At 41.6% G+C, this 13954-nt stretch overlaps 1 protein-coding gene across 1 annotated transcript in view; it reads right to left on the bottom strand.

The window, feature by feature from the left end:
- Positions 1–13954, bottom strand: part of LOC106653824 — a gene marked incomplete at its 5' end in the record, with an annotated part of 166017 nt that overhangs the window by 50038 nt on the left and 102025 nt on the right. Inside the window, 2 exons of the mRNA XM_014373403.2 lie at positions 2862–2980; positions 7770–7879. Of these exons, the coding sequence (XP_014228889.2) occupies positions 2862–2980; positions 7770–7879 (229 nt within the window). The remainder of the gene's footprint in view (positions 1–2861; positions 2981–7769; positions 7880–13954) is intronic.

Genomic DNA, 13954 nt, shown 5'->3' with positions numbered 1-13954 from the left:
CGTATTATCTATATCCAAGATCTATTCTCTTCGGAAATCCTTCCGCAGGATTTTGCTTTCGTGCGGCAGCGTGTGCATGCTCAAATAGTATATAGCTGTATTATAAGTGCATATAGGTTTACTACTAGCCTTGTTTCACCTTCTGAGAGTTTTTTGCGTCAAACTTGCTCTCTTACCTCGCCTGTAGCTATAAGATACGGCGTAGTTTCTAATGTACGTTATACAGACAAACGTGCGTCCGGCGAGAGCTTCGTTGCGAACGATGAGTTGAAAATTCTATTGGACGTACGTATGATCGTATTTACTTCTGTAAAGTAAAGAGTGAGAGAAACAGAGATAGACAAAGTTTAAGAGTAGCCACGGTGCTTTAGTTCGTCACGAAAAATCGATACCATTTGCGTCTCATATAATTTTCTTAAGCACGCTCGGCTCTCGAATGCATTTATACAACATAGAAGGAGAAGAAGTGAAGAACGAGCTCTTGAAATATTATAGATGAGGTTTGTTGCTTATCTCGCCACTCTCGCTCGCTTTCTAGCTGCACCTCTTGATTCATCCCCTCTGTTTGCGCGCCACAAGCATACTCGTATTCTCTTTTACTTCCTCTCTTGCTCGCTCAATCTTTGTCCTTGGGCGCTTTGACGCCTACTGCCGGTGCAGCCTCTTGCACCGCCGCCGCTGCTGCCGTCACTGCTGCTGTTGCTGCTGCTGCTGCTCTACGTAGAGGTCTTTTGTACAACGCAACAAGTACATGCTCAATTTTGCATCAACAGGTTTTTTTTTCTTTCTCTCTCACTCACCCTCTCTCTCACCTTCTAACCCATGCGGCTGCTCTCGCACGCGTGTGTTTACCGAGCCTTTTTTTGCAAACCATTCTTTTGAAGTATGATTAAACGCGTTCAAGTAAATTCGATAGGCTTAATCGTGGATTTTGACATTTTTCTCTCTTTACCTACGATCCCAATCGTTCGTTTGGAGATTCAGAGTATTAATAGGTTAATCCACGAAACTGCTGGATATAGACAGATAGCAGCAGCTGTAGCTTGGGTATCAGTCTGGGAAAACGGAACGACGTCGTTAAGAGCTACGAAGCACAGTCTTGCTACTACTACGACTAAACACTACTGCCACTACATCTACAACGACTACTACTGCTGCTGTTGCAAGAAGATTTGAGATTAAGAGTGGATAAGATGGCTCGTAAGCACAGCGACAATGAAGCCATGTTCCGACGCTGCATTTGTACTTCGTTAAAAATGTATGGACACAACGAAACCACGCTCGATTGAGTTGAGATGTTTTTATAAAAAAAAAAAAAAAAAAGAAGAAGAGTAATATACTTCATTACTTATATTTTTATAAAATCCCATCAATCGATTGTTATAAATATCAGAAATTCTGGAGCAGTAATGATATTTTTAATTCAAGATATTGATACAATGGTACAACCCATACAATAGCGCCGAGCTTTTAAATCTTACGAAAAGGAACAAAATACGCGAGAGAAAGTGAGAGATAAGACTTTTTTAACGAGCACCCTTTGAAGTAGCAAGTACAGTAATAGCCATTCAGTTTCAAGATATACGAAAACAAGCGCAAAAAAGCAAAAGAAGAGCGAGAGAGACAAGAAGCAAGAAAACATTCGGAAAAAAGAAGTGTTCGGGCAAAGTGATAAAAATAAAGTCGTATATAGCAAAGTTCCGAGCAAGTAAGAAGGAAAAATATCTCTGAGAGTTGACGTCGACGAAGACACGGCAAAGCATTATTTTGTATAGATAAAAAAAAGAATAAAGAGAGACAAAGCTGCAAGACTCGGGTGCATTGAATGCAAATTTCATCCAGGAAAAAGTCATTCTTGTTAACTCGTCCGTGAGACAAGTTGATTCGCGAATCGTTTTCGTGCCTATGACTCCGAGATTCCTCGAATCTTTTAATAGTCGCCAAGACAAAAGACCACTCAGCGATTGATAAAGTCGAATTTTTTTCCTCCATCGTTCCCGATTATCCGTCTTTTTAAACTTAATGGACAAATTCGATCGCCTTGCGATCCGATATAGTAGATAAGTCTGCGTACGGTCAGACATTTCTTATTGTATGTTTTACTCGATAACAAAACTATAAATCGATTTCTTTTCATATCCAGCAATTGAAACAGTTTTCTTCTACTATTTTTGGGATATTTAAGCGCGCGTATTCTTTGCCCACACACACACACAAGTTGCCTTTTGTTTTGTTCCTTTTCAACGTAGCCCGGTGCTGCTGCTGCTGCTGGCCGTTGCGCTCACGCTCAACTCGATGGCGTGTTTCGTTTAATAATGAAGCGAACGTGCCCCGCGCGCCCGAGCCGCAGACGACGACGTGACTGTTCGTTGCCAATATTTTCTGCACTGCTGCTATTGTGCGCCCGCAGCTCTCCTTGCTCGCACTGTATACGGAAGTATTAAAGAACGACGGATCAGAACGCTAAGTACCTCGAGTGAGAGAGAGAGAGAGAGATAGAGGAGGTAAAGGGCCTTGCATGCTACTGCTGATACCTCTCTCTTATATTCTGTGTCTTTGGCTTGGCAACTTTCTTTTTTCCTTTTCTCTACGAAAAGTCAATGTTCTTTCCACTAGCGGCGCGCTGTTTCTAATATTTAATCAAGTTTTCGTTTCTTTCTTTCTTTTTTCTTGTTAACGAAGAAAATTTCTTTGCTTCAATCTAATTTACTAGTTTTAATCATCGCGCAGGTGGGCATGGTAAATTATTTAACGAATTAAAAAAAATCTTACTAAAAGGATCACACGACCGATTCATACCTTGACGAAATAATAATTATAATAATAAAATTTAATGAAAAATAATAAATATTTCAACTCACAAGTGGTCCTGCCGCTTGAATGCTTTGCCGCACATTGAACAGACGTATTTTCTCTCGTCGCTGTGCGTCAGCTTGTGCTTCGTGAGTGCCGACGCATTGTTGAATACTTTGCCGCATACCTGTGAACATACAGAGCAAGAAACACACGAGTGAGAAATTACACGAACACTGCAACGTGCGAGAGAAGGGAATCTTTCACAGCTTCCCCTTCGCGATCCTTTTACGCGTGCATCACGTAACTTGCTCGCTCGCGAACACATACATAGCTATGTATATTGTCGTCTTTCAACTCATGTGCCTTGGCAACGAGAAAGGAGAGCGAGAGAGAGAGAGAGAGAAAGAGAGATACACGAGCTTCCTTTGCACAGGCAGCATGCCAAAGCATAATTAACTTGGCGCGTGTATGAAGGAAAATTCATTTTACCTAAAGGAGAGACGGAGGAGAGGAAAATTCATATGATGTTTTTGCGGAAACCGATTGAGAAATTCATCTTTGAGGGAAAAAATCATTGTGTCATTGTTGTGCGTTGCATAGCTTATGCGAGTATATCATACCATGTATCGGCACGCATGACAATTTTCAATTAACACACAAGCCCTCTTAAAATTAATACATGCATACTTGGCTTCGTAGTGCATCGAATTTCACAAGAATACACTCGATAACTAGTAGCAACGGTAACAGAACAGACTAGTTGTGATCTCTCAATTGCATTTTTACTATATTTTTCGTACGCTTAATGTTCATCGTCCTTTATATTCCATCGAATGGCTGCATTAGAAGCAATAATATATCAAAAGCTTATAATGTTCGTATTACGTTAGTTATTTTAACTTTAAACGTGGTAGGAGGAATACGATTCTTTGACTACTAGCCGAGTCGTGTATTTAATCGAAACGAATGAATCAACATCAATACTCAACGTATTATTATACACGTTACCGCCGTCAATTTGAATGCATCGTTCACAAAGGGATGAACTTTCATCGTCGTCGTCGCCGTCGTCGTCGTTGACGACATGAATAAATCAGCCTCTGTAATCAGCCAATTGAGCATAAACAATTTGGCTTGTTTGAATCAATCATGCAAATGTATGAATCTATATAAATTCAGCTCAAAAAATTTGAATGATACAGCAGGTTGTGCGCGACCACGTTCCATCTAAAAATATATATCTCTTTATGTACACGTATATAAAGTTCCATTGTTCCAAGCCGTTCACGCGTAACGACCATATACAGATAGAGAAAAGAGAAGAGAGAACATTTCGAAGCGCGAAACAATGTAGCGTCATTATCCTAGGTGCGATATACGTATAGTAGCTTGTACACGGTGTACCCGCGCAAGCGCGCAAAAAGCCGAGAAAAAGTATACGGGCGGCAAGCGCGAGACAATCAAGCTCTGGGCGCGTTCGGTAAAGCTAATTTCACGCTGTGCAATGCTTATTAGCGAATTGCTACATATACAGTACTTTCGTGTGTGTATGTAATTCATGCTGCTGCCGACGCTGTTCTGTGCGCATTGGCTAGGAAGGGAATTGATTGGTTTTGAACCGAGAGAGATGGAGAGAGAGAGAGAGAGAGCGCAAGCCTCGCTAGTGTATACGTGTGTGTAGGCATTCAGTTTTAAAGCGAGATAGAGACTAATAGAGCAAGAGAAAACTGCCGTATATATACGGCGGGCGGGTTATACTGCTGATTCGGCGATCCGCATTTCAGTGTTCGATTCTTGTTCGCAGTGCAGCTCTTTCGCTTTATCGCTCCATTTGGCTCTATGTCTCTCGGCCAAAACCTATACATGGCTATGAGCGAATTTTGCACCCTTATATATGTATCCGAATTCCCGCTGATTTATATCAGCGCCTGTTGTTTCGGCTGCTCGATTTATTTCGTCTTCGAATCGCGAATCATAAGGATTTATATATCGCCTCGTGTTAATCCGATCTATCGTCTGTGGTTGTATTATGTATTCTTTTTTCCATGAAAGATAAGTCATCAAAGATAGACAAAATTCAAACGAGAGCAGGCTCAGTAAAACACGAGATCGCTTATTCTAACAAAAAAATAAAGAAAGATTTTGTACAGCTTAATTCGCACAACTCGAGTTGTATCCTTTTCTGAGCAACGATGCGCGTTGCAGTTTCAATTTACCTCGTGTATTTTCCAGACGCGCTAGCCATGTGTGTGGGTGTGCGCACGTGTACGTGGGCGCGAACTGCTAGGTCGGTTGGATGTAGGTAGCAGCTAGGCAGAAAGATAGAGAGAAAGTAAACAAGAGACGGCAAATTTCTCGTGCACGGGCTAAGTGGTTACTAGTATTATATAGCTTGTTGTCGACGCCTAAGAATAAATTGGTCTGGAAATCACGGCGACGCGCGAGCACGCGATTGCTGTGGTGTGATGCGGCGCGTGCGCGTGTCTAACTTGCTTCGGGAAATTCGGTTAATTAAGGGGCCGACCAATGTCAGTAGCAAAGCTCGTCGTTGCGAAGTAAAAGAGAGAGAGAGAGAGAAACACGAGGAAAACAGATGAAAGCTTACTGAAGTTTCTCTTCGATGATTGCAAGACAACCTGCTGTATAATCATAGAGATTATGTGGATTTTTTTCAAGCAGTTAAAAAAAAAAGGAAAATTACATGTCAGTTTTGTACACCAAAGGAACAAAGAACATCATATCAACTTATGCGAAAGAGCATCAAGTTGTCCCGTCAACCAGACGTTATTTCATTATACTACGTGCCGATAAAGGGGGACTGGCATACAATAAAGAAAAGTACAGCAGGGAAGATAGGCTGTAATTCGAGATGTGTATGTGTGGGTGTATCGGTGCGGTGCTGCATATACTTTGAAGCTTGCTAACGAAGAACTGAGCACTGTGTGTGTGCATATAGAGTTCGGAGCTAAAAGCGAACGAAGCTAAGAGGGTACGGCAACTAATTCGTCGTTAACTCGATACATCGATGAGAATTACAGTGGGTCTATTGAGGATCCAGCCCCTCCCCCTCATTTAATTAAGCTCACTTCTCAACGGCGACGACGACGACGAAGAGCAAGGCCAAGACGGACGGATGGTGATACGATAATCGAGCGGCTATAATTTACTTCCTGCTTCGAGCGCGAGCGGCACTTGTGCGGTTAATACTATGTCTTTATTGCTCTTGTCATATTTAAATCAATAATAATTAGTAACAAACTACTGAGATCAACATTATATTTGAGCTGCAAAGATGAACGAATTTGATATTAAACTTATAAAAGACAGCATATCAATAAAAAGTTGTAACGTAAATTTGTTTTTAATCTGTTTTTATACTCAAATGACAGTTCAAAAATTCTGCACAAAGAAAAAATACTGTATTTCAATCGATAGCTAAAATTTTTAAGTTGGGCGAGGGAGGGGTAATACAGTTGGATTATCAGGGTTTTTAGTTATTTGTGTAGCTTGGTGGTTCAAAATGGTTTAAAAGTAATTCTAATTATTTAAATGTTACCATAACAAATATTGACTTATGATAAAATTTAGGATGTTTTGACGGAATATATAAGGATTAATATTTTAAAATGCGTTTTGTGGTGTAATGATTTATCGTAATCAAAGCTTTCGAATTTCATCAATAGATGGAGGATTTTAAATCCCCAAGTAGAAAAACGAAGTTCCTACTACAGTAAGTAAGTACATACTAGGACCTAGTATGTGTAAACATTGATGAACAGTTTTGTTCTCAAAAACAAAACAATATTTGTCAAGAAAATAAATCCGTTTATAAAAATAAATTTATTTTTTTTTAATAATTTCAGAATGACTTATTTACTGAATAAATTATTGCATTATCATGAGTAAAAAATTGTTATAATTATACCAAGGAATACTTCATTAAATTATGAATTTTGTATGTACCAAAAATTACTTCTTTACGTTGCGAAAATTAATACATATCATCAACTGTGGAGTACTTTTCCTAGCGAACGTAGCAATTTTCGTTAGCGAATATGATAATATTTAATGCACTATTTCTTTCCGTGTATATAAATAGAGATGTTTTCAGAAAAATCACTGATACATGAATGTTTGTTCGATCATTTCGACTGTGCACACATGGTTTAAATAATATTGCATATTGTGACGGACAAGAATGTTTTGTTTCTCTGTTCTCTCGCTCAGTGAAAGCAGTTGTTGTACTGACAAGGGCTTTAATTATTTTAGCAATTTTTTTATTCCCACGTTTTTCATTCATCTTTGCTTTTGAGCGCATGGCAAAAAGAGCAAAAAATTAAATAAATTCTGCACTTCGAAACAAAGAATTCTCGTTAGAGAGCTTGAGCAAAAAGCATAACTCAAACCATATAGCGTAAGCACGGCATAGTGTAGTGTGCTGAAAAGCGCACAGGGGCAAATTCGAAAAACCATTTTTGCTATTGCTGTCCAGTATGAGCCGCTCTCTAAAACCCTCCGAACTTAAACCTATGTGTATAAAGCCACCTATACACACTCACAAGCACACAGACACACACATATACACACATCCAAGCACATGGTAACATGCACACGTGGAGTCGAGTGCGTTGAGTTTTTCGAAGCGAATAAAGCGGTAAAACCAAAGTAGGTCGACCTCGTTAGCGGCAACGGTGGCAGCCGATGCCCGCTCGACCGTAGACGAGAAGGAAAGAAAAGGTTTACCGCATGTGCAGAGGACAAAATAGGAAATAGGCACGGCAAATAATAAAAGCGACAGTGTTCTCAAATTTGTGGTTTTCTTGTACGTGTTTCTTTTTTAACGCGCTTGCGATTCGTTTTTGGTCCTGCGACGAAACTACATGATCTTTTTTTATGTAATCCGTTCACGTTCGATCGAGCGGTAAATTCACATCATTATACGCAGAAGTTCAAAAAGTTAAAGCTCGACTCACCTGACATTGTTGAGGTCCTTGCCGGTTCGGCGACGAGGCTTTTGGTCTGGGCTTCTTGATACCTAATTTACTAGTGTCTCCCGTGCTAACTTTGGTATCTTCGCCACTGCCTGTAACACAAATCAAAAAAATACCAAAATGTTATTTTAACGCTCGAACAATTTCTTGAATATAATGAATATATAAGCTCCGCTACAAAATGCTTGTGTAACATTCTTGGGAACTTCCCCCTTTCATCGGAACTCATTACATTAAATTTCGAGCTCTAATCAATTTTCTCGGTACCCCCTCTCGCGAGGCACTTTTGCGAGCGCGAACACACGCGTATGATGCACGCCAGACATACTTCTTCTCTCACTCGCCTGCTCTTCTATATCTTTTCTCTATTATCCGAACGAGGCAGCAGCGGCAGCGGCGTCGGCGGCGGCACACAAAGTAAAATTTTCATTCGATGTAGGCAAGCCTGCAATTTCTCAAGCGCAAGTCCAACAAAGTTCGGCTGCGCAGTTGGAAGTGTAACGGCTTCCCAGCGTCTATTGGATGTGTATATATACGCGTATATCGCTCTCGAGTTAGGGAAGTTTTAGACAGTTGATCGCTCGTGGCTTTATGTACTCGAATCTTTCACACAATTCGTGAAAGCGAATTTGGCGCAATTCAAGCGCGACGCTCGCAGTTCACGTACTGGGTTGTAAATTTCCTAATTACGTGTTCGAGTTGGACGGCGTGGTCCATGTGTCTGGCCCAATCGATCCTTTACCGAGAGTGAGATTGATACGCGTCATAAAAAATCAGAGAGATAATCTTTGGAGACGACTGAGAGAAATGGATTCATCGACGTACAGGGACGATATGGTTCGCTTCATCGAGCCGGATGTGCAAGGTAGAAGCATCTCTGTGTAGCGCGCAAGATAGTCAAAAGAGTAAAGGCAAAAGGTATATATGTATAGGTTCGACTTTGTGGAAGATTGATCACCTCGCGATGTTTCTTGCTCTAGACTTTCTCTCTCTCTCTCTCTCTCTCTCTCTCTCTCTTTCTCCCTCAGAGAATCTAGAGTGTAGCAGAGACTTGTTAATGGTCGAAAGGCTTGCTACTGCTGCTATACTATACCTCGTCGACGTCGATCCATTGCACACACTGCACTACAACTGTATTCGTATATAGGTATATATAAGCTACTATATACAGCGGAGCTACGACTCGTGATAACGAATGCTTTTCGGAAAGCTGACTTTGAGGAACGAGCTGGTGCTGCGATCCGGGTCCTTCTCGGGGCTAAGGCTAGAGAACGCCATGACGTATATGTATCACTGTATATAAGAAGGTTGAAAAGAAGACTGGGGAATTATGTGAGCTAGCATGCGCCGGACGAAAAGAACAAAATTACTTTATCGTTACCTGAAAAATGACCCCGAGCGTTTTGCTTGAAAATCATATTAATCGCGAAATTCCCTTTATAATTGGCAAACTGATTGACCCGCAGCAATGTTGTTAATAACGGAGCTTTGCTTTGATTTGTAATTTGCGCAGGCAGCATCAATAATTATCCGATATTTCTCTACTTTGAGCTCAGCTTGCGTCGCAACCCACCTACGCACACGCGTTGCATATATTCGTCTTGCGGTGATTTAGAGTACTAGACGGTACACACAAAGATAAGCTCGACTACGTTACTGATTTGAGACTCGATGTAGGCGCTCGATATTCTGCAGTGTTGTGTATGTATGCGCGCGCGACTCTATCCCAAGGCGAGTTTCGCTAATTAATTATTGTAGATTCTGAAATAGCTAAGAGAGATGGAGGAGCCGAGTAACGTGCACGGAGATAATTTGGGTTACATTCGTAACAAGGACGCGCAGTGTAAATCTACGCATAGACTATTACGCGTCATTAGACGTGGAGATGCGGAGTAGGAATAATTTTAGTATTGATGTATCGGTGTCGTAGAACGCGACCCAAGCTCCTACTCGTGTATAATATATGTAAATTCGTCAGCCGATAACGGCCACGAATGCGAGCGACGAACATCGTCGATTAATAATTCGAGAATACGGAGGATCATCGTCTTCGCACGAGCGTGCGCGAGCAGCCGGAGAAAAAAAACCCGTTAAAGTACCTCTCACACGTGCGCGAGATAAAAAAAAAGTCAGCGGTATTTTTATTATTTTTCGCCGCGGTGTATATATTATACGCGCGTGTATGTGTATAAACAGCTCGAAGAAATAGGCAACATAAAAAAACGAGAGAATATCTCATAAAAAAGTCAAGGCATAAACGTAAATATACGTGCATCCCTGCAATACGCCAGCTTGACTTTTCTCCTCTTTGTTCTTTTACGTCGAGGAGAAAGCGCGCGCGCGACAGAGAAATTTCAGGATTCGTCGAGTCGTCGCGAACGCGCACATATATCGCAGGAATGAAAAATTGAGCTCGCAAAATGATGAATACCTTTGATATCGCTGGCGCACGAGCGAATATAGATACGTGCGGAGCTGAGCCTGCGAAATCCCGAGAATGTAATTCTAATTTCTCACCCGTGTGTGCATGTGTTTTCGGGGGGGGAGAAGGGTGCGAGTGTCGACCGCAGCAATAGCGCCGGCATATACATAACGCGCCCGGAATTAGCGAGCGTTTATAATTCAATTAAATCGTGCGGCGATAAGTAGTGCGAGCTTGCACCGATGAAGCGCTCGCTCATGCGGAAGCTGTTTCTAGAACGTGTGCAAGTGAAAGAGGAAGAGAGAGCGAGAGACACACACACACATATATTATGCTTGGTTTACGCGAGGCAGAACTCTCGAACTTGGCGATATATAATCAGCCGAGCACCGCGTGATGTTTTGCTATTTGATTTCGACCGCCCGGCGAGTCTCCAAGGATATAATAATTGCTCATCCGATTGGAAATTGATTTTAGGCCGAGCTTGTAAAATTTGCTGCTGTCAACGATGCACTAAATAATAAAGCTTAAGAGCATATCTTGAGAAAAAAATAATAATAAATCCGACAGGTCATTATTTGTAGCGCACGTCCGACGCTAGTATATTTTTCCGTCGTAAAAATGAACGATAAAACCGTACTTGCAGGCCCGAGAAGCCCGAGTGACATTAAGACGAATCAAAGTCGGGTATATATTAATGCATTAAAATAGAGGCGTACGCAGCCACGTGGGTAATTTCAAATAGATAATTATCCCGTACGTCAGTGATGATAATACTGGCACGAGAGAATCTATTGATGTACTACACAATATCGCGGCGAATATATATAGGCGCGCACGAGGCGAAACAAGACATTATGCCACACGTCGGCTCTAATTACGTATATAGTGCGTTGCTGCTTTCGCAGTTATCTCTTCGATTCGATCGCGAGCCCATTGATGCTCAACAATAGACTCGACTATTCGTCCCAACCAGTACCACTCGGCTAATGACGACTGGTTTGCGCTAAAAAGCGACGAGTTGTGTTTAGCCATAGAGAGAAGTAGAGAGAGAGAGAGAGAGAGAGAGAGAGATTCATGATAATATGATGCTCGTTTATTGAACATTGATATTTTACGGATTATCAAATAGTTTGAACGACTGTGAGGCAATTTAATTTCTGATTCTCGAAATTTTTCAAAGTACACAAGCTTGGTAAAATACACTTTTTTGCTCGATTAATTTTTGCCAGGGATAAGTTTTGGTCGTAAGGAGAAAAAAATTAACGAAAGTTGGCTCAAAGATAAAAGTCATATCTTAGCGCCGCAACATTATTCACGTTATACGTATAAGTACGTCCCACCGTACACGTACACACCAACACTAGTATGCACACCCATGCTAACGCGCGCTCGCGCTAATTTCGCCTCGGCGTCGTACGAGCAAACTTTTTCTTTCGGCATGAAATACTGTTGACGCAGACGATGTGGAAAGGGTCACATACACACACACACACTATACATTAACGCGCTGACTCATTTTTCCGCTTTTTTAGCTCCAACTAGCGACTTCTACTTCTTTCTTTGGCATCGAAGCCAGCCTGTGACTTTTTTCCTTCCTCCTCCTCCTCCTCCTACTCATTGCATAAGCCGTGCACAAGCCTGACTGCCAGGCTGCTTTTCTAGCCTCGAACTTCTCGACATAATTTCCTCATTTTTCAATTTCGAAGATCGCTTTGAGAGTGAGAATATAGGAAAGAACCTCGCGACTAGCTATGCAGTAGCTCATGCGCCAGGGCGAAAGAAGCGATTAGGAAAAAGATATAGGGATTTCGACGCGTAAAACCACCTATACGCGATAGTAGGCGAAAGAGATTTTTTTTTACTCTTTTTCTCTCGTCCTCCTCGTAACTGTATGACTCTCCTCTCCCCCTCGCTCTCTTACTCTCTTTAGCCTGTGCTGCTGCCTTCCGACAACTTTTTCATTTTCGTGTAAAAAATTTTTTCTCTCGCTCTCCCTCTGACTCTCCTCCAGCGCCGAATGTAACGCTCGACGCGCGTACTGCAAAGTTTTCAACAGCACGTTGCATTGGCTTAAAAAAGTTTTAGCCTGTGCGCGCTTTTTCTGCTCCTTTTTTTGTGTGTGCGGCGCAGCAAGCTAGCACAGCCGCGCGCGAAGAAAGAAAAGGTATGTCTATGTGACGTTCGGTGAACGCTCGAGTTTAAGGAGGTGTGTCGCGCCGTCGCGTGCACTGGATTTTCCAGCGCATATAATACTGCACTGGTACATAGGCTGTTGCTGCCTGCCTACCGCGGCGCATCCAGACTCTGGCTTATAAATACACGTAGAGGAGGTTGGAGAGAGAGATATACATACAATGCACGAGTCGTTAAACTAGGTCATGGAAGAGAGCTTGGTAAACAAGCTGGTTTTACTTGGTTCTCTCGCTCTCCTCGGTCTCTCTGCAACGACGATTCGTAATAAATACACTTACAGGCAGGCGCAGAGGCAACGGTGCAGAATTCACAAGAGCTGTGCTTTTTCGTCGTCGTCGTGTATCCATATTTTATTTCATTTCTTATTCGTAAGCTGTCTGTCACATTTCTTGTTTTTATTTTATTTTCGATACACACGTGCGCGTATGCAACATAGCGAATTCCATTACGTGTTCAACTTCTAGTTTTTTTTTTTCATTCCTTGTGCCAACGCGAGCGTGTAAATAAACACGTGTACGTAAACATCGGTGCGGGGTATACATGAAATTAATTAGTGTCAAAAAGAATGAAAACGTGTTAAAACAAAGCGATACATCAGGTTAATTATATGAAGGCAGTGGGAAAAAGGAAGGGAAAGAGAAGAGCATTTTCGAAGCCTCTGAATGGCCTGTTGCAACATAAATCTTTTAAAAATGCACCGTGTAATAAACGTTTGCGGGCTTCTGGCCATGAAGTAATGGCCGTAAAGAATAAAAGAGAGTTGGACGCCCAGCTTGCCTTTTCAAAAAGATGGAGGGAAAGAGAGGCTGAGAAAACTTGGCCGTGTAAAAAAAAATTATTCTTTCCTCTTTTTCCTTAGGAAGAAAGGAGAGCTTTCGTCTTTTTACCATATTAGCTCATTTAATTTGTGACGGCTTCAACGCGTTTTGTCAAATTAAATATCAAAATACCCTTTGCAATCAGCAACTATGGCTTTCTATATCAGGGTTTTATTTTTTGTACTTCCAGCAATTTTTTTTATCGTCAGTTTGTATGCGCGCACAGGTGCCACCGCCGCGAGCGTGGCAAAATATAAAGTAGCCATGACGCGAGTACGGGGGAGGTGGATGGCTGCTGCTGCTGTGCACATAGCCAAGCTTCTTGAGCACCGTTGACGACACATACACGCGTCGCACTCGCATAAAGCTCGGAAAATACCGGCATAAATTTTACGATCTACCTTCTCTCTTTCTCTCTTGCTCTCTCACGAGCCAGAGAACTATAAGCAGTGAGGGCAGATAATTGCCAGCTGAGAAAAAAACCTCGAGCGTTTTAAGTAAGTTTCGAGGTAGGCAGCTCTCGTAAGTATATAATGCCAGGCAGCGTAACGTTTCTCAAGTGAACGTGCAGGTATGTGCATATTAGTTGTACTTGCATGCAACTGATAAAAATGATTATTATTATCGCTTAACCTCGTGATATGGAAACAGAAGTTTTTGCTTTCTTATAATAAAAAATGATTTGATAGTACACGAATAATGTATTTATCTTTCCAACTTTTTTTGCAGAG

The sequence above is a fragment of the Trichogramma pretiosum genome, unplaced genomic scaffold (assembly GCF_000599845.2).
Source record: "Trichogramma pretiosum strain Unisexual culture from Peru unplaced genomic scaffold, Tpre_2.0 scaffold103, whole genome shotgun sequence".
NCBI classification, from domain to species: domain Eukaryota; kingdom Metazoa; phylum Arthropoda; class Insecta; order Hymenoptera; family Trichogrammatidae; genus Trichogramma; species Trichogramma pretiosum.
The sequence above is the reverse complement of the archived record's forward strand: the minus strand, read 5'-3'. Positions and strand labels throughout refer to the sequence as shown.